Here is a 25090-nt window from a genome sequence, read left to right as displayed (position 1 = left end):
GCGGATCACGAGGTCAGGAGATCGAGACCATCCTGGCTAACACGGTGAAACCCTGTCTCTACTAAAAATACAAAAAATTAGCCGGGCGAGGTGGCAGGCGCCTGTAGTCCCAGCTACTCGGGAGGCTGAGGCAGAAGAATGGCGTGAACCCTGCGGGGGCGGAACCTGCAGTGAGCCGAGATCGCGCCACTGCACTCCAGCCTGTGTGACAGAGTGAGACTCCGTCTCAAAAAAAAAAAAAAGATTAGGTATAGAGGTACTGACATCTGAGTAATATAAGTCTTCGAGAAATAAAAATAAAGAGGAAGTGTTTGAAGAAATAATGGAGTAACTCCTTTATAATAAAAAAAAAATGATGAAATAACCTCAGATTCAAAGGTCTCTTACAGTGCTAAGGATGAGAGATAAGGAAACTCGCTCTTGGACACATTATAGTCAAATTTAAGAATATCAAAGCAAAATAAAATTTGTAGGGTCCTCAGAAAAGATCACATACAAAGGAGCAAAACTGAATTGACTTCAGAGTTTTCAACAGCATCACTGAATGCAAGAAGACAAGTGTTTTCACAGTATTAAAGGGCAAACTAAAATTCTGTAGTCAACCACATGAATTTAAATAGGAGGGAATGATAAAAATATTCTTAGGTATATGAGGTCTTGGAACTTTGTACACAAAAGACCTGCACTGAGAACAGTGCCGGATGAAGTAGTGAGATACTAAAACCTGAGAACCGTTAAAATAGATACATGAAGTAAAGATTATCTGAGTCCTTGGTCTTGTTTATTGTCTTAAAGGCTAAGGCCAAAAAAAAAAGGGACAAAAAATGTATCTACCTCAGAATTTAAAGTCCATGTTATATTATGCTAAAGTTCTTTTTTTCTTTTGAGACTGAGTCTTGCTCTGTCGCCCAGGCTGGAGTGCAGTGGCATGATCTCGGCTCACTGCACCCTCCCCCTCACAGGTTCAAGCAGTTCTCTTGCCTCAGTCTCCCAAGTAGCTGGGATTACAGGCACGCGCCACCATGCCCAGCTAATTTTTTTGTATTTTTTTAGTAGAGATGGGGTTTCACCATGCTGACCAGGCTGGTCTTGAACTCCTGATCTAGAGATCTGCCCACCTTGGCCTCCGAAAGTGTTGGGATTACAGGCGTGAGCCACCATGCCAAGCCTTTTCTTTCTTTCTTTTTCTTTTTTTTTTTTTTTTTTGGACAGGGTCTTGTCTGTCACCTAGGCTGGAGTGCAGTGACATGATCATGACTCACTGCGGCCTCAGCTCCCCAGGCTCAAGTGATCCTCCCATCTCAGCCTCCTAAGTAGCTGGGACCACAGGTGTGCTCCACCATGCGGGGCTAATTTTTATATTTTTTGTAGAGGTGAAGTTTGGCCATGCTGCCCAGGCTGGTCTTGAACTCCTGGACTCAAGCGATCCGCCTGCCTCAGCCTCCCAAAGTGGTGGGATTACAAGCATGAGCCACCACACCCAGTCTAAAATTCTTATTAGCAGGGAGACATACAGGTTTTTAGAAAGGTAGTGACATATCAAAAAGAAACATAGAATAAGACAAAATGTTAAATTATGATGGAAATAGATCCATATATATCAATTACACTAAGTGAATTAAACTTACCAGTTAAAGGTAAAAATTGACAAATCAGATTAAAAAGAACCCAACCCCAAAGTCTAGCTACCTCTTACAGGCCATACCTCTCAATACTGCCACATTGGGAATATTCAAACCATAGAGGGGAGTAAGAGATTGCTTAAGCCATGTACAAGAACATTAATATAAGACTGAGCATCCTAAATTTGAAAATCTGAAGTCCTCCAAAATCTGAAACTTCATTTGAACTCTGATATGATGTTCAAAGGAAATGCTCATTGGAGCATTTTGAATTTTGAGTTTTGGACTTTTGGATTAGAGATGCTCAGCTAGTAAGTATAATGCAAATATTTCAAAATCTGAAAAAATCCAGAACCAGAAACACTTCTGGTCCCAAACATTTCCAGTAGGGTTACTCAGCCTGTAGCACTATTCATAACAGTAAAAGCCTAAAAGCAACTCAAATGTATATCACATACAAGGATATTATACAAAAGTAAAAATAAATGAAAACTGAACGAAAGTGCACTATAAGGATGAACCTTGAAAACATGCTAAGTGAAATAAGCCAGATGTAAAAAGGACACATATTGTTTAATTTTACCTATATGAGGTACCTAGAATAGGCAAATTCGTAGAGACAGAAAGTAGAATGGTGGTTACCAGGTGCTAGAGAGGAAGCTAATGGGGGAACTATTTAATGAGTACCGAGTTTCAGTTTGGGATGGTGAGGAAGTTCTGGAGATGGATTGTGGTGATGGTTGTGTAACATTAGGAATATACTTAGTGTCACTGAATTGAACACTCACAAATGGATAGAATGAGTTGGGTACAGTGGTTCACACCTGTATTCCCCGGGCTTTGGGAGGCCAAGGCGGGAGATTGTTTGAGGCCAGTAGTTCGAGACCAGCCTCAGCAATATAGTGAGACCCTGTCTCCACACACAAAACAAAACAAAAACTAGCTGAAGTGAGCTGGTGCCCACCTGTAGTCCTAGCCACTTGGGAGGCTGAGGCAGGAGTTGAGGAGTTGAGCCTAGGAGTTTGAGGTTACAGTGAGCCTGGGCGACAGAATGAGACCCTATCATTTTTAAAAAAAAAAGGTTAAAATGGTAAATTTTAGTATGTATAGTTTACCACGATAACAGAAATCTATAAAAAATGAATTTTGACATGACAGTAGGAATTAATCTATGTTAGTGGAACAAAATTTCCCAAATTACATGCAACATCCCTGCCTTTTTTTTTTTTTTTTAGTAAGAGCAACTAAACTAAAAATACTTTTTAGGAATCTATTTTGATGCAGTAAAATGTATAAAAAGGAAAGCAAGGGAAATGAAAACAATAGGATTCAGGATGATTATTGCAGGAAGGCAGCAAAATGGGATGGGGGATATTATGGTTAAATATAGGTTATTATCAGAGTCTTAGTTTGTGGATGATTATTGCATTAAAAATAATCCAGGCCAGGTGTGGTGGCTCATGCCTGTAATCCCAACACTTTTGTTGAGAGAATCACTTGAGGCCAAGAGTTTGAGACTAGCCTGGGCAACATAGCAAAATCCTGTCTCTACAAAAAATAAAAAAATTAGCCAGGAATAGTGGTGCATGCCTGTAGTCCCAGATAATCAGGAGACTGAGGTGGGAGGATTACTTGAGCCCAGGAAGTCGAGGTGGCAGTGAGCTATGTTTGTGCCACTGTACTCCAGCCTGGGTGACAGAACAATACCCTTCTCAAAAAAATTACGAAAATAAAAAGGTAAAAATAAGTAAAATGGGCCATGTGTGGATGAATAATCAGCGTATGTCTTGAATAAAAGAATTATGATTAATTCTGGTTACTTGAGGTCTGATGGGAAAAAATGCTGCTAAATGGGGATGTTAGTGCTTGTCTGAGTTTGAAATCTTGACTCCAACAGCTTACTCATTGGGTGATCTTGGACAAATAACTTCTGTTTCTCTTTCCTGATCTGTAAAATAAGGATAATATCTACATAATAGGGCTGTTTTGGTATTAAATGGGTTTATATATATGCCTGGTACATAATAGGTTTGATGATCCTTACCATTTGTTTCAGTTATCTAATGCTATGGAATAAACCACCCCAAAACTTAGTGAGTCGAAACAGTCATTTTATTTATTTTTCATTCAGTGGGATGATAGGCTGAGTTGGATAGTTCTGGTGGTTTTGTGGTTTGTCATGCAGCTGTAAGTCAGGTGCAGCTGAGGCTGGAACGTGTGTGGTGCTTTGTTTTGTTTTCTTTCTTTTTTTTAAGGACACCTCGAGTCCGTTGAGTAAGTGCTTTGTTGTAGTCAGGTGGCAACTGGGGCTGGAAGATGTGTGGTGCTTTGGAGGGTATGGCTAAGAGTCTGGGCTCAGCTGGGCAACTGCATCTCCCTCTCCTTGTAGCCTTTTTGTGTAGTCTCCAGTAGAGTAGCCAGATTTCAAGCACCTCCAAAAGTACAAAACATGAGCCTGCCAGGCCTGGAATTGTCACATTATCACCTGCTGCATTCTATTTATTAAGTCATAGGGCCAGTTAGGGAGTGTGGTTCATTGGGAGCCATTTTTGGACATTATAATTAATGTTTCTATCTACCATGTTGCTCTACCATGTATGTAGTTGTCAGATTTAGACACTGGAAATGTATGAATAAACAGTTACAAATTCCTGTCCACTTGCAGCTTATGTTTTACATAATAAATAATTAAAATATGTAGTGTTTTGGTTGGTAGGGAAAAATAAAACAGGGAAGGAGATAGGGAATACAAGCGGTTGGGAGTTTTAGTTTTAAAAATGGGTGTTCATATGAGGCCTTGTTGACAAACTGTCATTTGAGCGGAGACAAAAAGAAGGATAAGAATTAGAGGGCAGGCTGGGAGTGGTGGCCCATGCCTGTAATCCCAGGGATTACAGCACTTTGGGAGGCTGAAGCAGGAGGATCAATTGAGCCCAGGAATTTGAGACCAACCTGGGCAACATAGCAAGACCCCATGTCTACAAAAAATAAATTAGCTGGGCATGGTGGCATGCACCTGTAGTCCCAACTACTTGGGAGGCTGAGGTGGGAGGACTGCTTGAGCCCAGGAGGTTGAAAGGCTGAATTGAGCTGTGATTGTGCCACTGCACTCCAGCCTGAGTGACAGAGTGAGACCCCATCTCACACACACAAAAAAAGCGAATGAGGAATTAGGTGATGAGATCAATAATAGCCACCCATTAAAAGCCAGGTTTTAATTTTTTTTTTTTTTTCTTTGAAACAGAGTCTTGCTCTGTCACCAGGCTGTAGTGTAGTGGCACGATCTCGGCTCACTGCAACTTCTGCCACCCAAGTTCAGGTGATTCAGCTGTCTCAGCCTCCCGAGTAGCTGGGACTACAGGCGTGTGCCACCACACCTGGCTAATTTTTGTATTTTTAGTAGAGATGGTTTCACCATTTTGACCAGGATGGTCTTGATCTCTTGACCTCATGATCCGCCTGCCTCAGCTGGGGAGTACAATCCCAAAGTGCTGGGATTACAGGCGTGAGCCACCATGCCTGGCCCACTTCTGAATTTTAAATTGTGCTTGTTTCCTATTTGACTTATTTTATAGCAAAGTAAGGTAATGGGAGAGGGAGGAATTTATACTTGGTTACAGCTATAAGCCTTTTCAGAAGCATGAGGGATCTTGTTATCTTCAGCCAGTGTATTTATTGATTGTCTTTTTTTTTTTTTTTGAGATGGAGTTTCACTCTTGTCACCCAGGCTGGAGTGCAATGGCACAATCTCAGCTCATTGCAACCTCCGCCTCCCAGGTTCAAGTGATTCTCCTGCCTCAGCCTCCTGAGTAGCTGGGATTACAGGCATGTGCCACCATGCCTGGCTAATTTTTGTAGCTTTAATAGAGACAGGGTTTCACCATGTTGGCCAGGCTGGTGTTGAACTCCTGACCTCAGGTGATCCACCTTCCTCAGCCTCCCAGAGTGCTGGGATTACAGGCGTGAGCCAGCGTGCCTGGCTGATAGTCTTAAAAAATTTTTTTTTGTCCAGGCATGGTGGCTCACGCCTGTAATCCCAGCACTTTGGGGGGCCGAGGCGGGTGGATCACGAGGTCAGGAGATCGAGACCATCCTGGCTAACACGGTGAAACCCCATCTCTACTAAATATACAAAATTAGCTGGGCGTGGTGGCGGGCGCCTGTAGTCCCCGCTACTTGGGAGGCTGAGGCAGGAGAATGGCGTGAACCCAGGAGGCGGAGCTTGCAGTGAGCCGAGATTGCGCCACTGCACTCCTGCACTCCTGCACTCCAGCCTGGGCAACAGAGCGAGACTACATCTAAAAAAAATTTTTTTTTTTTTTTTTTTGAGACAGGGTATTGCTTTGTCACCCAGGCTGGAGTGCAGTGGCACAGTCTTGGCTCACTGCAACCTCCACCTTGCCGGTTCAAGCGATTCTCATGCCTCAGCTTCCTTAGTAGTTGGGACTGCAGGCTTGTACCATGCCCAGCTAGTTGTTGTATTTTTAGTAGAGACAGGGTTTTGCCCTGTTGCCCAGTCTGGCCTCTGTTAGAAATAAATTTTTGAAGCTGCAAATGAATATCACTCAAACATAAATTTAATTTTCTCAGCAAGGCAATTTTACTTCTATGGAAGGGTGCATCTCATGGATGGAGCAATGGTGAGAGCACACCTGAACAAGGGAGGGGAAGGGGTTCTTATCCCTGACGCAGGTAGCCCCTACTGCTGTGTCGTTCCCCTATTGGCTAGGGTTGGACCGCACAGTCTAAGCTAATACTGATGGGCTATTTTAAAGAGAGCAGGGGTACGAGCTGGAGCGGCTGGGTGAGTAGTATGGCAGGAAGAACGGTTACAGAACAGGTGACTCAGGATGACTCAGGTCAAGGGAGGTGACCAGGAGTGACTCAGGACGGAGCAGGTGATAGAAGCTAGGAGGGGGTTGTTTACTGAAACTAGGGGCAAGGAGACGAAGAGAACGAGGAAGTTAAACTTTTAAAGTTTTAAATGAAGAACAAAGAACAGGGGAGCTGAACATACTGATACATTGGTTTTTTGGAGAGCATCTCAGAACTCATTGTACTTAACAATTTACAGGCTAAAACCTTTGAAGAGGAATTTATTATATCCTACATCTAAAACTCCTGACCTCAGGTGATCTGCCCTTCTTAGTCTCCCAAACTGTTAGGATTACAGGCGTGAGCCACTGCACCTGGCCTGTTGATTGTCTTTTTAGGCGCCATTTACCCTTTCCCTGATGTGGCTTGTTAGTCATCAGTTTTAATAATTGACTGTTGCCTTTTGTTAGAAAAAGGCATAAATGAAGGTTAGCTTAAACAAGTTTATTTAAAAATCTATTTTCCTGCCAGGCATGGTGGCTCACGCCTGTAATCCCAGTGCTTTGGGAGGCTGAGGTGGGCGGATCACGAGGTCAGGAGTTTGAGACCAGCCTGACCAACAGGGTGAAACCCCGTCTCTCCTAAAAATACAATAATGAGCTGGGCGTGGTGGCGCGTGCCTGTAATCCCAGCTACTCAGGAGGCTGAGGCAGGAGAATCGCTTGAACCCAGGAAGCAGAGGTTGCAGTGAGCCGAGATCGTGCCATTGCGCTTCAGCCTGGGGGACAGCGAGACTGTGTCTCAAAATAAATATATAAATAATGTATCTTCCTTCTCTGTAGCTTTTGTTTTTTTAAGGATAAAAGGTAGGTGAAAGATTTTCATTGAACTTTACTCTGTATTTCAGTTCATGCTACATCTTTTCTCTGATGATATATGTCCGTGTTGGTTTAACCCATTTTGTAGGTTTGTAATTGCTATGTTTTTTTCTGGGGTTGGTACATTTACAGCTGTTTTAACTGGTACTTAAAATGTTGACTGTTAGTTTTCTGTGGTCCTTTGTCAAGACATGTTCCAACATGTTGTAGAGGTTTTCCTATAAGTCCTGTTGGAATCTTAAAACCTGTGACTTACCTTGGTAAATCCCCAGTCCTGCATCTAGAGAGGGCTCTACCTGATAACCATTGGGGAGATAATGATTTGACTTTCAGCTCAAACAGTTTACTGATTAACATCAGTTGGCGGTCGGAGCATGCCTGAAGCTGTTTCTGTTTCAGCCTTCACCTGAGAGAAGCTTTGATGATTCTTTTAATTAAATCAGAACTAGAAAGTAGTAAGAAGATATGCAGAACCTCAGCAAGGGTATACAGCATTTGTGTAGGGTGCTCCATTATATGTGTCATATGTGTCTTTTACTTCTGCTGGTTGCCTTTGTGTGAATGCTAAATAGGGAATTTTCTACATTAGAATAGATTTTATAATTTTTTTTTTTCTATTTAGTTTTACCAACAGACTGCAGTTTCTTCACTGCCAAAATGACATCATTTTCCACCTCTGCCCAGTGTTCAACATCTGACAGTGCTTGCAGGATCTCTCCTGGACAAATCAATCAGGTAAATCATTTTGGGTATTTCTGTTTTTTTTTGTTTGTTTTTTTTAATTTTTAAAAAGTTTAACTGTCTCATGACTGTAATCCCAGCACTTTGAGAAGTCAAGGCAGGAAGCTTACTGAAGCCAGGTGTTTGAGACCAGCCTTGGCAACATGGTGAGACCTGTGTCTCTACAAAACATTTCTAAAAGAAAAAATTAGCTAGGTGCAGTGGGGTGTGCCTTTAGTTCTAGCTACTTGGGAGCCTGAGGCGGGATGATCACTTGAGCCCAGGAGTTCGAAGCTGCAGTGAATTATGATCACAACCAGTGCACCCCAGGCTGGGCAAGAGGGTGAGACCTTGTCTCTTTTTTAAAAAAAGTAGGGGAGGTGGGGGTTGTGCTGGGTGAGGTGGGTCATGCCTATAATCCCAGCACTTTGGGAGGCGGAGGTAGGCAGGTCTCTTGAGCCCAGGGGTTTGAGAACAGCCAGGGAAACATGGTGAAACCCCCTCTCTACAGAAAAATACAAAAATTACCCGGGTATGGTGGCGTGCACCTGTAGTCCCAGCTACTCTGAAGGCTGAAGTGGGAGGATCAGTTGAGTCTGGGAGGTTGAGGCTGCAGTGACCTGTGATCACACCACTGCACTCCAGCCAAGGCGACAGAGCAAGACCTTGCCTCAAAAAACAAAAGCAAGGGAAGCTGTTTAAAGAGGTTCTCTTGTTCCATAGTTTCAGAAACCTACTTGAAATGAAAACAGCATGTTTATTTTATGTTTACATCAGGTACGACCAAAACTGCCACTTTTGAAGATTTTGCATGCAGCAGGTGCGCAAGGTGAAATGTTCACTGTTAAAGAGGTAAGCCATCAAATAAAATTCTCTCTTTTTTTTTTTTTTTGAGATGGAGTCTCCCTCTTTTGCCCAGGCTGGAGTGCAATGGTGCAATCTCAGATCACTGCAAGCTCCGCCTCCTGGGTTCACGCCATTCTCCTGCCTCAGCCTCCCGAGTAGCTGGGATTAAAGGTGCCTGCCGCCACACCCGGCTAATTTTTTGTATTTTTGGTAGAGATGGGGTTTCACCGTGTTAGCCAGGATGGTCTCGGTCTCCTCACCTCATGATCCGTCCGCCTTGGCCTCCCAAAGTGCTGGGATTAGAGGCGTGAGCCACCGCGCCCGGCCAGATTCTCAGTTTTAAGAACAGTTGAGAAGTAGAAGCCAGTGAATATGTAGTTTTGAAATCAGGCCTAAGAAAGGAAGTTCTACTCCTGAGGTATCAGAGGGGCAACTTTTACTCTTTTAAAGACTGTTAAGTTGAACATCGTATTTCCTTTCTTTTGAAGTGTGTTATAAGATAAACAGATGAAGCATGAATTCATTGATCGTAGAGTTAAAATGCAGAGCAAGTAAAGATTAAAAAGACACTGGGCCTGGCACCATAGCTCACACCTGTAATCCCAGTATTTTGGGAGGCTGAGGTGGATGGATTGCATGAACCCAGGATTTTGAGACCAGCCTGGGCAACATGATGAAACCCTGTCTCTAAAAAAAAAAATACAAAAATTGGGCGGGCGTGGTGATCTGCTCGTTTAGTCCCAGCAGCTACTTGGGAGGCTGAGGTGGGAGGATCGCTTGAACCCAGAAGGTGAAGGTTTCACTGAGGTTCACTCCAGCTTGGTTCATAGAATGAGAGACCCTGTCTCAGAAAAAAAAGACACTGTCTGATTTACAGGCTGTATTTCGAGGCAAGAATTAAATGCAGTAGTTTTTATTTTAAATGTGTCAGATAATGGTGGCTCACACCTGTAATCCCAGCACTTTGCCAGGCTGAGGTGGGCGGATCACCTGAGGTCAGGAGTTCGAGACTAGCCTGACCAACATGGAGAAACCCCATCTCTACTAAAAATACAAAACTAGCCGGGCATGGTTGTAATCCCAGCTACTCGGGAGGCTGAGGCAGGAGAATTGCTTGAACCCGGGAGGCGGAGGTTGCGGTGAGCCGAGATTGCGCCATTGAACTCTATCCTGGGCAACAAGAGCGAAACTCCATCTCAAAAATAAAAGTGTCAGACACTCTTCTGAGCACTGTGAGTTATTTTAAACACTTACGCATTTAAATAACTTATTTAGCTTCTGAAGTTTTTTTAAAAACAATTTGTATTCTTTAAGTGGAAAAGACTCAGTATTAAAATGTTAATGTATTGGAACTGCTTTCATTTGGTGGGGTAGATATCTAACCCTTCCTAAAGAGAAGTAACAAAATTATCAGGCTTTTTTTTTTTTTTTTGAACTTAAAACCTTCACACCTATCAACACTGCCACATTCCAGAACCATTACACTTCTCAAGGTGACAAATCTGGAGGCATTTCTGATTTTTTAGAATACCTATATTACTTTTACAATTTTAAATTAAGCACATCATTTTGGAGTATAAAATTTGACACATAAGACCTTTTTTTCCCCAAACTTATTAAAGTCTGGATTTTTTTTTTTTAGTTTTATCCTTTTACTGGATAAAACTTACAATTTCACTGAACTTTTGGCCCCAAATGAAAAAAACTGCAAATTAAAAAAAGTATTGGCAAGGAGAGGTGACTACTGTCCCCTGGAGATTGAAGCCAAGCAGAGCGTGGCAGGCAAGTGAGGGATTCCAGCTGCGGAGGCAGTAGCCTGGCCCAAGATGCCCAGGGAGCAGATTTGTCTGAGCAGGGCCAGCCCCAGGCAGCTAGAAGTTAACACCCAAGGATTTATGGGTGTGGTGGAATCCAAGCCACTGGTCCCATGGGCAAATCTCTCTCATGCTTGGTCAGATTCCACTTTGGAGAAAATGGGCTCATGTGACAGGATGGCCTGGTGAGGGAACACAGGTGCTAATGGTAACAGGCCAGTGAACACTCACCACTGGCATCAGGGTGGAGCTCAGCTGACTGGACACTAACTCCATTACAAGGACCAGAATCTCCTGCTTCTGGTGCCAGGCTGTGCCACTCAACTGCTCATGGCCATCGGGACATTCAGCTTTCATCCTCTCCTTCATCAGGCCCCTACCTGTGTGGCTTCAGCCCTGGTCCTCACTATTTGGTGGCTATGATGCAGGACTCTCAACGCTCTTTTGGAACAGTGTTGCATCAAGCAAGGGAGAGTGTTCTTCTAGAGGGACAGGAAAAGAAGAGAGAGGTCCACGTACTTCTCTCACTCTAGGAAGCCAGGAAAGGTCCCTGGTGCACTCCACTCTCCACAGATGGGTTGGGTCATAGCATCCGAGAAGCTGTCATGGTGACGACGTCCTTGAAGCTGAGCCGAATGTTGCCTTGTACAGCTGTGTCCTTCTCCCGGAAGGCCTCTGTTGGCACCTGCAGCTGGGTGCACACCTGGATGAAGCAATCAAGCTGCCTGGCAGGATTGACAGAGCGTGGGCAGTAGCTGGAGACCAGTAGCTGGGTGAACTGGGGGCTCAGGTTGTAGCCCATTTGGGACAGAGCTTGCTGCAGCTCTGTGTAGCTAATGGAGCCTGAGTTGTTGCGGTCATAACTGCTAGAAGAGCTGCTTCCACTGCCGGATGAATTTCCACAGGGCTGAGAAGCCATAGACATTGATGTGGCCTGATCAGGTCTTGTCAAACATGTTTATTGTCATGAGGCAGGTCTCATCATTGAAGAAGGACCAGTTGCAGTTGACCAGAGCCTGCTTCACCTCCTTCATGGAGATAAAGCCACTGTAATCAGTCACCGACTGGAACCAGGAGTAGGCCTCATCCATATTGGGAGGGGAGCCACCCTGTCCATGAGGCCTGGGCTGCTGGGCACCGTAGGAATTTGGAGGTGGCTGACCGTAGGGGCCCCCTGGAGCTGTACAATCATTTGGTCCTCCTGGAGTTCCAGAGGGGAACATCCCAGGATTGAGGTGTCCATAGGGCCCTCTACTAGCTGGTGGTCCATAAGGCCCTCCAGGGGCAGGATCCCCATAACCACCACCAGGGGGTAGCTTGCTGCCATACTGCCCTCCACTATTGGGGGGTCCAAGGTAGTAGCTACCCGGAGGGGTTCCTGGCGCTTGCCCTGCATCTCCGGGGCAGCCCTGCCCATACAGATAGCTGGCCATGGCGATTCTGACATCACATGCAGGCAAGGGGTAAAGTCTGGATTTTTATATCATTATAGTGGTTGTGATGAATTATGCCATCTCCTTCATTTAGCATGGCAGAGTTTGCCTGAGTTTACACGATGAGCTTTTTGTTATGAACCTTGACTCTATCTATTGCATAAAGGGAATTTCCTGATTTTTATTATTTATTTATTTAGAGCCAGCGTCTTACTCTGTCATCCAGGCTGGAGTGCAGTGGTGGTATCTCAGCTCACTGCAACCTCCGCTTCCCAGGCTCAAGTGATCCTCCCGCCTCAGCCTTCCTAGTAGCTGGGACTACAGGTGTGCCTCACCACACCTGGCTAAGTTTTGTATGTTATGTAGAGACAGGTTTTGCCATGTTGCCCAGGCTGGTATCAAACTCCTGGGTTCAAGCAATTTGCCCGCCTTGGCCTCCCAAAGTGCTGGGATTACAGGTGTGAACCACTTGAGCCGACTAAATTTTTATTTGATAAACACTTGGATTTTATGTTTTGTCCACTTACAATGCTGGTGGCTCTTATTAAAACATTGTACTTCATTTGCCAAAAAGAGTTATTATGTGAACACATATCAAAAGCCTAAAGTCGTTGTTTATGTGCCCTGGACTGGGAAAATATTTTTATAATCCAGGCAAATTACTTCTAGTAATAGAATAGACTTCTTTATTTGGACGTCTGAGAAAATTTTTAAGAGGATACTAGGTAAATTCACTGCTTTTTCTCATTGTCAGATCAGTTCATTTCTGTGCTGAAAAGTCTGGGTCTGTTAATTGTCAGAAAGACAATGAGTAGATGGACCTAGTAGTTGGGAGCGGCTTTCCTGTTGTAGGACCCCTTACACAAACTTTGACAGTCTTGTAAATATGTTATTTCTTTCTTTAGCAAACTAACTTACCTCCTCTAATGAATTTGTGTTTTTGGCAGCAGCTGGGCAGATCACAACATGGTATTTTATTCCACGCAGGTCATGCACTATTTAGGTCAGTACATAATGGTGAAGCAACTTTATGATCAGCAGGAGCAGCATATGGTATATTGTGGTGGAGATCTTTTGGGAGAACTACTGGGACGTCAGAGCTTCTCCGTGAAAGACCCAAGGTAAAAAGAGTGAGGGCTTGCGTATCTTTTTGGGTGCTTATACCTAGCCACTTAATTTCTATGGGTTATTAATATTTATTACTTTACTCAACAAATATGTAAGGGCCTACATATGTTAGGTAGCCTATGAGGCACTGAGAATATGGTAATGAGCGACACACAGTCTGATTTTATGGAGTATACAGAGTAGTGAGTCAGTAGATGCTCTTGCCCGTCTTAATCAAATAATCACACCAATTCATGGTAAACCTACAGTATGGTAAGTGCTACAGAAAAGAGATACATGAAGCAGGGAGTGAGTGGGATTTAGAGTGTTAGAGGTCAAGAAAATGTTCTTTTGAGGAAGTGAAATTTGAGCCGAAAGCTGAAAGATAATTAAGTAGTTGATCAGAGAGGGTTAGTTGAAACAGAGTTTGAGGTTGATTGAACACCATGTGTAAAGGCCTGGGTAGGAGGAAGCTTGATGTGACTAGGTTAGAATTTTGTAAAATAATTATTGGAGAGAGAGGAAGAGTGAGCAGATGAGAGAAATGTAGAATTGCTGGGCAGTTAGAGGTTGATGATGAGCCTGGTAAGAATCACAATAGGACTAACCTGACCTGTTACTTTTCTCCAGCTGCATGGGGTGTGAGTTATTAGCTTATATAGTCAGAAGCTAATTAGTAATTTAGAAGCTCTCTTTCTCTATAGCTTTGATGACTGCTGCTTCTGAGCTCATTCTGTCTTACACTAAGACTTCCCTTAGCTGGGTGTGATGGCTCACGCCTGTAATTCCAGCAGTTTGGGAGGCTGAGGTGGGTGAATCACCTGACGTCAGGAGTTCAAGACCAGCCTGGCCAACATAGTGAAACCCCGTCTCTACTAAAAATACAAAAAATTAGCTGGGCGTGGTGGTGGGCGCCTATAATCCTAGCTAGTAGGGAGGCTGAGGCAGGAGAATTGCCTGAGTCCGGGAGGCAGAGATTTCAGTGAGCTGAGATTGTGCCATGGCACTCTAGCCTGGGCAATAAGAGCAAAACTCCATCTCCAAAAAAAAAAAAAAGACTCCCCTCCACCCCCACTCTCCAATTACAATTTGAAACTTAAGTCCTGGAAGGAAGGAATAGTTTCCAAAAGAGATTTCCCTACTTGGATTACTGTTCGCTAATGAAATAAAATGTAAATTAATCAGTTTTTTAATGGGGGCAGAGTAACACAGGGGCCTGGGCATTAACATCTTAATATTTAAATAGTTAAAAACTGTTCTGGGAAAAAGATTCTGCTTCTCCATGCCTTACAGAGAGACTTGGGAGATAACATCAGAAATACATTTAATATTTAACGGCAAACCACTGATGATATCTTCATAGTGGCATTTGGGGTTGTTAATTTTTTATCTTCTCTCTTTAACAGCCCTCTCTATGATATGCTAAGAAAGAATCTTGTCACTTTAGCCACTGCTACTACAGGTATGTCATATCATATTTCTTCAGTCTGTGTCGCAGCTTTGAGTTCAAGGGGGCAAATGATGGGAAAACAAAGAAGATGAAGGTGGAAATGGAATGCTATCTTTGGCATGACTGGGAGAAATACATACTACCTGTCACACAGAATGTTATGTTATTAACTTTTTACTGAAAAATCAAACATAGAGTAGAAGGATTTCCACTTTCTAGACGTATTGTTAACATTTTGTCATATTGCTTCATCTAGACACACTTTTAAAAATCTCTAGCAGATAAGGACTTTTTTTTTCAAACATTCAATATCATTATTACACATAACAAATTTAACATGTAATTCCATAATCCTATTTCATAACCAGTTTATGTATCATTTCCCCCAGTTATCTCAAAAATACATTGTATTTTTGTCTTACTTGAATTAAGATCCAAAGTCCACACATTGCCTTTGGTTGATATGTCTCATAAGTGTCTTTAATTTATAAAACTTAACTTTCCTTTTGTTTTCATGTCATTTACTTGTTGAAGAAATGGGTCATTTGTTCTGTAGAATTTCCCACCTTCTAGAGTTGGCAGGTTGTATCCTTGTGATTTTGTTTAATGTGTTTCTTTACCTTCTCTATTTTTGGTAAACTGGTAGTGCTTGAATAAATTCAAGTTTAAATTTTTTGCCAAGAAAGCTTTATAGGTGGTGCTTTGTACTTCTGTTTAATCCCATCAGAGTCATGTAAGGTCTGCCTGTCTCTATTTTAGTCAGTCATGTTAACAATCTGTGGGCTCAGGTGGTATCAGTCTGATCCATCTGTTACACAGGTCACTCAAGAACCTTTTACCTAATGGCTTTAGCCATCTCTTAGCTGAATGCCAATTTGTCTAACCCTTTGCTTGATTCTAGACCTTGTAAATACTGCTCTTTGAGTTTAATCTATTAGGTATGTATAGGAAACTGGCTGTACTGGAGTCTGGAGTCTCCAAAATGGTGGTCTGTAAGAGATAGGTAAATAAACTGGACAGACTGAACATGGCCGTTTCCAAATAATGAAACTTTTTCCCTCTCCACTACTACATAAAGCCCTTTTGTGAGCTTCATATTAACATTGCCCTTTGAAGAAAGCCCAAGTTAGTAATCTTTTTAGATTGACCATCTTTTTTCTTCTGAAACAGAGTCTCAGGTTGCCCAGGTTGGAGTGCAATGGCACTATCTCAGCTCACTGCAGCCTGGACCTCTCGGGCTCAGGTGATTCTCCCACCTCAGCCTCCCGAGTAGCTGGGATTATAGGCACATGCCACCATGCCTGGCTAATTTTTTGTATTTTTAGTAGAGACAGGGTTTTGCTGTGTTGCTCAGGCTGATCTCGAGCTCCTAGACTTAAGCAGTCCACCCACTTTGGCCTCCCAGAGTCCTGGGATTATGAGTGTGAACCACTGCACTTGGCCAAGATTGACTATCTTTTGATAGTTTACTGAAATAAGTAGGTTGAGAAGAATCCATTCCTTTTTATCTTTTTCTTTCTTTTCTTTTCTTTTCTTTTTTTTAATGTAGAGAGTCTTGCTGTGTCACTCAGGCTGGAATGCAGTGGTGCAATCATAGTTCACTGCAGCCTCTACCTCCTGGGCTTAAGTCATCTTCCTGTCTCAGCCTCCCAAATAGCTAGGACTATAGGTGCACGGCACTGCACTGCACCTGGCTAATTTTGTTTTTTTGTAGAAATGGGGTCTTGCTATGTTGTTCAGGCTGGTCTTGAACTCCTGGCCTCAAGTGATTCTTCCACTTCAGCCTCCCAAGGTGTTGGGATTACAGGCATGAGCCACCGCCCCCAGACCTAAATCAATTCCTAATAAAGATTTATTCTTTAAAGGCAGAGAAACGAGACATTGCTCTCATACTGAAACATGATTTTAAACTTACTGAATTTTGAAGCCTGTTAGTCTCATTGAGTCATATGCCCACTTCACATAGCTGTAAATTTGAGAGTAAAGATCCTGCAAATGATATGGCAGCTTTATTGAAATTCAATCACTTGTAAAATAGCATGGCTTTCCTGCGATAGTCACTAAAGGTTTGAGATCCATGGAGGATTTTATAATTGCTGATCTACTTTTTCAGTAAAATTTGTTTTTGGATTGATCTGTTCTCTGAATATCTATAATTCTCCCTTTTTTTCTCTCATTTTCTTTCTTGTACTTTCTCTGCAGAATTTAACATGCCATATAAAGAATATTTTGTTGGTTTTGTTTTGTTTTGTTTGAGACAGGATCTCTCTGTCGCTCAGGCTAGAGTGCAGTGGCAAGATCGCGGCTCACTGCAACCTCCGCCTCCATGGCGCAAGCAATCCTCCCACTTCAGCCTCCTCAGTAGCTGGGACTACAGGAGTATGCCACCACACCTGGCTACTTTTTTGTATTTTTTTTGTAGGTACAGGTTTTCCCCTTGTTGCTTAGGCTGGTCTTGAACTCCAGGACTCAAGCGATCCCCCTTCTTCGGCCTCCCAAAGTGTTGGGATGATAGGCGTGAACCACCACGCCTGGCCCATTTTTATTTTTTAACTTGTCGTTTTGAAAAAATTTCAGACTTAATAAAGTTGCAAAAGTATTGCATAGAGTTTCTCTATACCCTTTATCCAGAGTCCCCAAATGGTAACATCTTACATAATAATAGTATGATGATCAAAACCAGAAAATTGCCCCAAGTAATTCTGATTGGTTATCTGTTCTGACTTGCAATTGCATTGGTGCTTGTGGATGGCCATCTCTGTTGATTTTTATGATTTGGGTTGCTTGTGTTTTATTTGAAAGGACAAATGACAGAAGTGCTTTTCATATAATTTTATACCTTTGCAAATGGGTTAAACTTTTCATTTTGATCAAGAAGATGCCATTGTTTAAAATGGTAGTCCTTTTTTTTAGTTCGTTTTGAGACGGAGTCTCGCTCTGTCACCCAGGCTGGAGTGCAGTGGCATGATTTCGGCTCACTGCAGCCTCCACCTCCCGAGTTCACGCCGTTCTCCTGCCTCAGCCTCCTGAGTAGCTGGGACTACAGGCGCCCACCATCATGCCTGGCTAATTTTTTATATTTTTAGTAGAGACGGGGTTTCACCGTGTTAGCCAGGATGGTCTTGATCTCCTGACCTCGTGATCCACCCGCCTTGGCCTCCTAAAGTACTGGGATTATAGGCGAGAGCCACCGCGCCCAGCCTAAAATGGTAGTTCTTTCTAAATTATCTCTCCAAATTTTCCCATGTATACAAATGAAATAAATATGATGAACTTTGTGTGTGTTTATTAATTTTTGAGACTGAGTCTCGCTTTGTCGACTAGGCTGGAGTGCAGTGGTGCGATCTCGGCTCACTGCAACCTCTGCCTCCTGGGTTCAGGTGATTCTCCTGCCTCAGCCTCCCAAGTAGCTGGGATTACAGGTGTGCACCACCACGCCTGGCTAATTTTTGTGATTTTAGTAGAGATGAGGTTTCACCAGGCTGGTGGGTTGCCCAGGCTGGTCTCAAACTCCTGGACTCAAGTGATCCATACACCTCGACCTCCCAAAGTTCGGGGATTACAGGCATGAGCCACCACACCCAGCCAATTTTAGAACTTCTTTTTTACATTGTGGTTTCCCCAGATAATTTATTTTTGCTTGTAACTGTTTTAACCTAAGTAAGGTAGTAAGGCTTTGGAAATATAAATGACAGTAATAGGATTGCTTTATTAAAGAACTGCTTCTGGCCAGTGCGGTGGCTCATGCCTGTAATCCCAGCACTTTGGGACACTGAGGCGGGTGGATCACAAAGTCAGGAGTTTGAGACCAGCCTGGCCAAGATGATAAAACCCTGTCTCTACTAAAAATACAAAAATCAGTCAGGCACATGCCTATAATCCTACCTACTTGGGAGGCTGAGGCAGGAGAATCACTTGAGCCAGGGAGGTGGAGGTTTTAGTGAGCCGAGATTGCGCCACTGCTCTCCAGCCAGGGTGACAGGGCAAGACTCCGTCTCAAACAAACAAACAAAAACATTGCTCTATCTGCATTATATGTTAGTCCAACTTCGCTTTGAAGACCACTGTGGTCAGAAAATGCTGTCTCAAACTTTTCATTGTCTCCATTTGTCCACAGAAATGTTTCTGGAAATAATGTTTTTTATAATTAGAATTTTGAAAATGTTTGCTTTTTTCAGTAGAACTGCATTGACAGATCAGTTGTAGGATCTGTATCCTTCATCTAGCAGCCTTTATCAGATGGTGATGATATTTTCCATATTTTATCTCTGAACCTGGTAGTGGTTGGTGAACCTGACCCACAGTAGACTTATTTTGGGTGTATCTCATTTACATAGCCTCAAATAATGAATAGTCCAGATTATTAAATTGTTTGCAGCTTGATCTTTTCCTGTAGCCAAGTTTTTGTCTTTTGTTCTACTTGAAAAATTTCTTTGTAAGTCCTTGGAATGCATTTCTCTTAGATTAATGTAATATCTAAGAATTTCTCTCTACTGGGTTGTTTTCCTTGGTTCTTTTTATTGGCCTTGAGAAAAACTTTTATTTGCTGCTGCTTCTTAGGAAATGTTTATAGTAACTGGGAAAAATAAGACAATGAAAAAAATTATATACAGGTGATGGTGATGGGAATTTAAACCATAAGATTATCCTTGACACTTAGAATGTCGCTTTAGATGAAGATGCTATTGTTTTATGAAGCAAATGGGGGAAAAATCCAGATTTTAAGATCGCATAACCCTGTATGACTTAACACTTGAAAGTCGAAATTAAATGTAAAAAGCCACACACTCTTTTGCTATTGTTTGTGAGTTAGGCGAATTTGTTAATATATAGGAAGAGATGACAAAAATAGTCTCCATTATGTCCTGCTTGGAACCAGTTTTCATATAAAAATTTAAAAGCTTGATATGGAAGAACATTTTTAGCTATTTTTCACTGTTTTTTTTTCCCAATTATATTTTGGTAATATATTTTGGATATGGCCTGTCTTGGTCTTTGTCATTTTTATCAATTTTGATTTTTCCCTTGCAAATGAGAGCTTTGTCCAGCCAACATGGAGAAGTACATTTCTAGAGACTAAACCTGGCTCTCGGGTTGTTTGCTGAGGTCCTTTTTGTGTGGAAAGAATGGTTATTACCAGGGAAGGTTTTCCTTTTGTTTTACTTGCTATCCAGATGCTGCTCAGACTCTCGCTCTCGCACAGGATCACAGTATGGATATTCCAAGTCAAGACCAACTGAAGGTAAAATCACCACACGGTGACTTCTTTTGTTGTACAGAGTGGCCCCTTCTCTGTACCTATGGATCTTGGACTCCCAAGACCTTTCCCTGAATGTGGTAAGAATTTAATAAGAAAGGTTCTTGGGAGTTCACAGACCAGGGACAGAGTGAACCTTCTCTGTTCTGCCTGTAACAGAGTTCCAGTCTCTGAACCTTTCTTTGGGATGTAGCACTTCTGATCTTCAGTTCTTCCAGTTGCATTTTTCTTTGGGTTTGTGTGTACCTGTGTGTGTGTGTTTGAGGAAATTGCTTTATTAGATTTTAATAGGCTTGTTGCAGTTAAGTTCATGTCAGGCCATTTCCTAAAGCTTCCCCAAACCTGAGGAAACTTTATAGTCATCTTGGTATGTGGTGAGGGTTTCATATGTTTTCTGAATTATGCCTAATTTTGTAGTAGACTTGAGGGTTTATACAGATAGCCTGTTTTTAACAGTAGATTTTGGCCTTTGTGCAGAGGTTTTTTTTCCCCCCAGGTTTGGGATTCTTCTAGCTTTGCTCACAGTGGGTTGAGGAGAGGTGTTGCCTTTATTTGATGACTGTTATGAATTTGAGTTCTCTTTCTTGTGTGTAACCCATTGTGTTGCACACTAACTGGTGAGCCAGAATGGAACTGCTACATCCCCTGGTCTCAGTTATTTCTACTGCACTGATGGACACCTTTCCCTTCTTTCAGCAAAGTGCAGAGGAAAGTTCCACTTCCAGGAAAAGAACTACAGAAGACGATATCCCCACACTGCCTACCTCAGAGCATAAATGCATAAATTCTAGAGAAGGTAGGTTTTGGATTAAGGCTATATAGACTTTGTTCTCTTCCTCTTCCAACCTTTTTTTTTTTTTAATCTCTCCATATGTGAAGTAGGAGAGGGATATGTCATAATTTCTCATCCTTTTCTGAAAACCTTTTTATCAACCTAGTTACTACCATTGTTAGCTTTGCAGATGGTAGTGCTATTTTAGCAACCCGTGAGTACTAGGATGGTGCAAGACCCTTCCATGAGCTAGCATGCTATTAGAAAATAGCTACACATTTATCGATTTGCCACCAGGTGAATTTTCTATATACATGAATTCAGCTGCCTTAGACTTTTCAATCTTAGTATTCTTGTATGTATATGATTTGGTTAGAATTTTTATTTTGATTTATCTACTTGAAGCAAAGGCCAATTTTCATACTTTTTTTTTTTTTTTTTTGAGTCAGAGTCTCCCTGGGTCACCCAGGTTGGAGTGCAGCAGTGCAATCTCAGCTCACTGCGACCTCCACCTCCTTGGTTCAAGTGATTCTTGTGCCTCAGCCTCCTGAGTAGCTGAGATTACAGGTGTGTGCCACCACGCCCGGCTTTTTTTTTTTTTTTTTTGAGACGGAGTCTCACTCTTGTTGCCCGGGCTGAGTGCAATGGCGTGATCTCAGCTCACTGCAGACTCCCAGGTTCAAGCGATTCTCCTGCCTCAGCCTCCTAAGTAGCTGGGATTACAGGCGTGCACCACTAATTTTTGTATTCTTAGTAGAGATGGGGTTTTACCATGTTGGCCAGGATGGGTTGATGTCATGACCTCGTGATCCACCCGCCTTGGCCTCCCAAAGTGCTGGGATTACAGGCATGAGCCACCATACCCAGCCTCTGAAAACTTTTTCACATGACACCACAAGTAGAAAATTTAACACCTGACCTCATGTGACAGGTTGCAGTGAAAACTTTGTTTCATGCACGGAATTATTTAAAATATTATATAAAACTATCTTCAGCCTATGTGTACAAGGTGTACATGAAAACTTGGGTCCCATTGGCTTGGCTGGGCACGGTGGCTCACACCTGTAATCCCAGCACTTTGGGAGGCCGAGGCGGGCGGATCACAAGGTCAGGAGATCGAGACCATCCTGGCCAACATGGTGAAACCCCGTCTCTACTTAAAAAAAAACAAAAAATTAGCCGGGTGTGGTGGCGGGCGCCTGTAGTCCCAGCTACCCGGGAGGCTGAGGCAGGAGAATTACGTGAACCCGGGAGGCAGAGCTAGCAGTGAGCCGAGATCGCGCCACTGCACTCCAGCCTGGGCGACAGAGCGAGACTCTGTCTCAAAAAAAAAAAAAAAAAAAGGGAAACTTGGATCCCATCCCCAGGATATCTCATTATGTATATGCAAGTATTCCAAATCCAGAAAAATTGTTTTTGCCCTTGGATGGTAGTCACCAGATCTTTGCCATTCCATTAGATATGCTGTGGTCAGGCTAATGAGTTAATCCATATTTTCCCCAAAACTCTACTTTAAAAAACACTTTCTAGGCTGGGCACAGTGGCTCATGCCTGTAATCCTGGCACTTTGGGAGGCTGAGGCAGGCGGTCAGGAGTTCGAGACCAGCCTGGCCAACATGCTGAAACCCTGTCTCTATTAAAAATACAAAAATTAGCCAGACATGGTGGCAGGCGCCTGTAATCCCAGCTACTTGGGAGGCTGAGGCAGGATAATTGCTAGAACACGGGAGGCAGAGGTTGCAGTGAGCCGAGATCGTGCCATTGCACTCCAGCCTGGGGGACAAGAGCAAGACTTTGTCTCAAAAAACAAAAAAAAAACTTTCTAAAATTAGTTTTTTGTTTTTGTGTTGGCAAAGATGTGCAAAATCATAAATTCCCCAAAGTCATTTTATGGCATAATGGCTTCTAGTCTAGGCATGTGGACCAATGGCAGGTTAAGCCTCTAGTTATGTCTGAGAAACTTTGGCTGCTGAAGTTATTTTAAAAGCTTAAATTAAATTTGAAAAAGTTTATCGTGCTGGATTGTTTTCTTTACATTGCATTTGAGCATAAACTGAATTTTGGTCTACCTAGTTACTTTGTAACTGTTCCAGTCTATATGATATTAAATGTGTAATTTTATTCCTTAATGCAAATCCTTGCTTATTTTGTACTCAAAAGGCAATTTTAAGATATATAAGAACATGGCTGGGCACTGTTAGAAAATCAAGGCTGGGCATGGTAGCTCGTGCCTGTAATCCCAGCACTTTGGGAGGCCGAGGCAGGGGGATTACTTGAGCTCAAGAGTTCGAGACCAGCTTGGGTAACATAGCGAGACCTCATCTCTACAAAAAATTAGCCCAGTGAAAAATTAGCTGGGCACGATGGTGCGCACCAGTGGTCCCAGCTACTCAGGAGGCTGAGATGGAAGGATCACTTGAGCCCAAGAGGTGGAGATTGCAGTGAGTGGAGGTTGCAGTGAATCAGTATCATGTCACTGCACTCCAGCCTGGGCAACAAAGTGGTGCCCTGTCTCAAAAAAAAGTTGGGGGCAAGGGCAGGTATTTAAGAATAGCCAACTCAAGCGGGGATATATAGTTTGTGATGAAAATTTGGGAATAAATAATAGTATTTTCAGGAAGACCTATAGGTAGAAGGGACAGAATTTTTATTTGTGGAAAGAATGACCTATTTTCATTTCTTCATAAGTTGTAGAGCTCGAGTAGGGAAAAATAACTTTAATATGGCACCATTTCAAGAATTTGGTTTCTGATAATTTCAATAATGAATAAGTGGAAACATAATTGAAGTTTCCCTGGCCACAGATAAGCCTTTTAGTCAGCAATATTGACATAATTTATAAGTAAATAGGGTAACCTTATGTTCTGGCAAGGACCCATGTATTGCAGAAATTTTTTCACCATATGTACTTCAGCACACGTTAACGCCCATGGTTGCTGTGGGCAGGCCTAATGTATTGGGAAGAGGTAGAAGAGAATGAGAAAGTAAGAAAGGAGCAGTAGAGCCCAACAAAAGACTGGAGTGTGGGAAAGAAAAGAGTTCATGTGATAACAACAGACTTATGTTATTAGCTTCCCTCAGTATCATTCAGATTTACAATGTGAGATCTTTTACTTGAAATAATGTAGGGTCTTAGTATTTGTGGTATGTCTAGATACTTAGCTCTGAGAGCCCGTTGATCCAGCAAGGGCATATGTATGTATTTGGACAACCTAGAGTTTAGTGTTTTATAGTGGTTGTTACCTACTAAAACATAACGAATTATTGAGAAATGACCCAGAATATGTGGTACCAGTGAGATTGCCTGGACAACCTTGTGATCGCCTATTATGGATTGTATTGCCTTGCTTTGATCTTAAGGGTTAGACCACTATGTTACCATCATTTGCAGTGCTGTTAATCAAACTATTATCAGGCACTATGTACTAGAGCAAGTAATTCTATAGTTTATACATGATAGGAGTGTTTAAACTGCCAGTAAATGCCCATTTAGAAATTCTTTTAGAACAAGGTCATTGTGCAGATGCTTTTAGAGTCTTTTTTTTTTTCCTGTCTTCTCATAGAAGACAATGCTTTTAGAGTTTAAACTTGATAAACGATGATCTATTTGTAGTGTCATTACTTGCTAATGAAGCCTAAACAAGGGAGGAGATTTGAGCTCTGCCACTAAGACAGATACTTGATTTCTGGTTCTTTCTTTCTTAGAACAGGAATTTCTTTTTACCTATTTTATAAAGAAGTTTTAAGTATTCTAAAGATAGTCTTGGTTATTACGTATTGTGCATAGTTATCATCCTTTTCATTTGACTTCTATAGATGAAGACTTAATTGAAAATTTAACCCAAGATGAGACGTCTAGGCTGGACCTTGGATTTGAGGAATGGGATGTAGCTGGCCTGCCTTGGTGGTTTTTAGGAAACTTGAGAAGCAACTATACACCTAGAAGTAATGGCTCAACTGATTTACAGACAAATCAGGTAAATTTCACATTTGAAGGGGAGTGGTTTTTTTTCTTTTGAAAGGGTAACATTCTTGGTTACTCTTGACCACACATTATATTCCCTAAGAATTCTTATTTACTCCTATGGTGTTAAATACCATCTGTATGCATGTGATACCCAAATCTGTATCTCTAGTCCTTACCTCTTCCCTAAATGCCCAACTTCAGTTTCCAGATGGCTATTTAACTATTTGACATTGAACAATTTCAAAATGGAGCCTTTGGCTGTGCGTAGTGGCTCATGCCTGTAATCTCTGGGCGTCTCAGCCTATAACACTGGGAGGCTGAAACAGGAGGATTGCTTGAGCCCAGGAGTTTGAGACCAGCCTAGGCAACATAGACGCCATTTTTACAAAAAATAAAAAATTAGCCAGGC

At 42.4% G+C, this 25090-nt stretch overlaps 1 protein-coding gene and 1 pseudogene across 7 annotated transcripts in view; one reads left to right on the top strand and one right to left on the bottom strand.

Moving 5' to 3' along the window:
* Positions 1–25090, top strand: part of MDM4 (MDM4 regulator of p53) — a 45540-nt gene that overhangs the window by 5658 nt on the left and 14792 nt on the right. For 5 of the 7 annotated variants that reach the window (XM_054447317.2, XM_054446920.2, XM_054446985.2 and 2 more), the window contains 7 exons: positions 7938–8050; positions 8813–8887; positions 13116–13249; positions 14642–14697; positions 19860–19927; positions 20639–20738; positions 24531–24691. In XM_054447317.2, coding sequence (XP_054303292.1) covers positions 7973–8050; positions 8813–8887; positions 13116–13249; positions 14642–14697; positions 19860–19927; positions 20639–20738; positions 24531–24691 — 672 coding nt within the window. In that variant the 5' untranslated portion in view covers positions 7938–7972. Of the gene's footprint in view, positions 1–7937; positions 8051–8812; positions 8888–13115; positions 13250–14641; positions 14698–19859; positions 19928–20638; positions 20739–24530; positions 24692–25090 lie in introns of those variants that run through there. The other 2 variants (XM_063646889.1, XM_054447528.1) reach the window with 2 other exon arrangements.
* Positions 11223–12128, bottom strand: LOC129012218 (peflin-like; annotated as a pseudogene).

Source organism: Pongo pygmaeus, chromosome 1, assembly GCF_028885625.2.
Source record: "Pongo pygmaeus isolate AG05252 chromosome 1, NHGRI_mPonPyg2-v2.0_pri, whole genome shotgun sequence".
Classification (NCBI taxonomy): Eukaryota; Metazoa; Chordata; class Mammalia; order Primates; family Hominidae; genus Pongo; species Pongo pygmaeus.
This window is presented reverse-complemented; position numbering and strand designations above follow the sequence as displayed.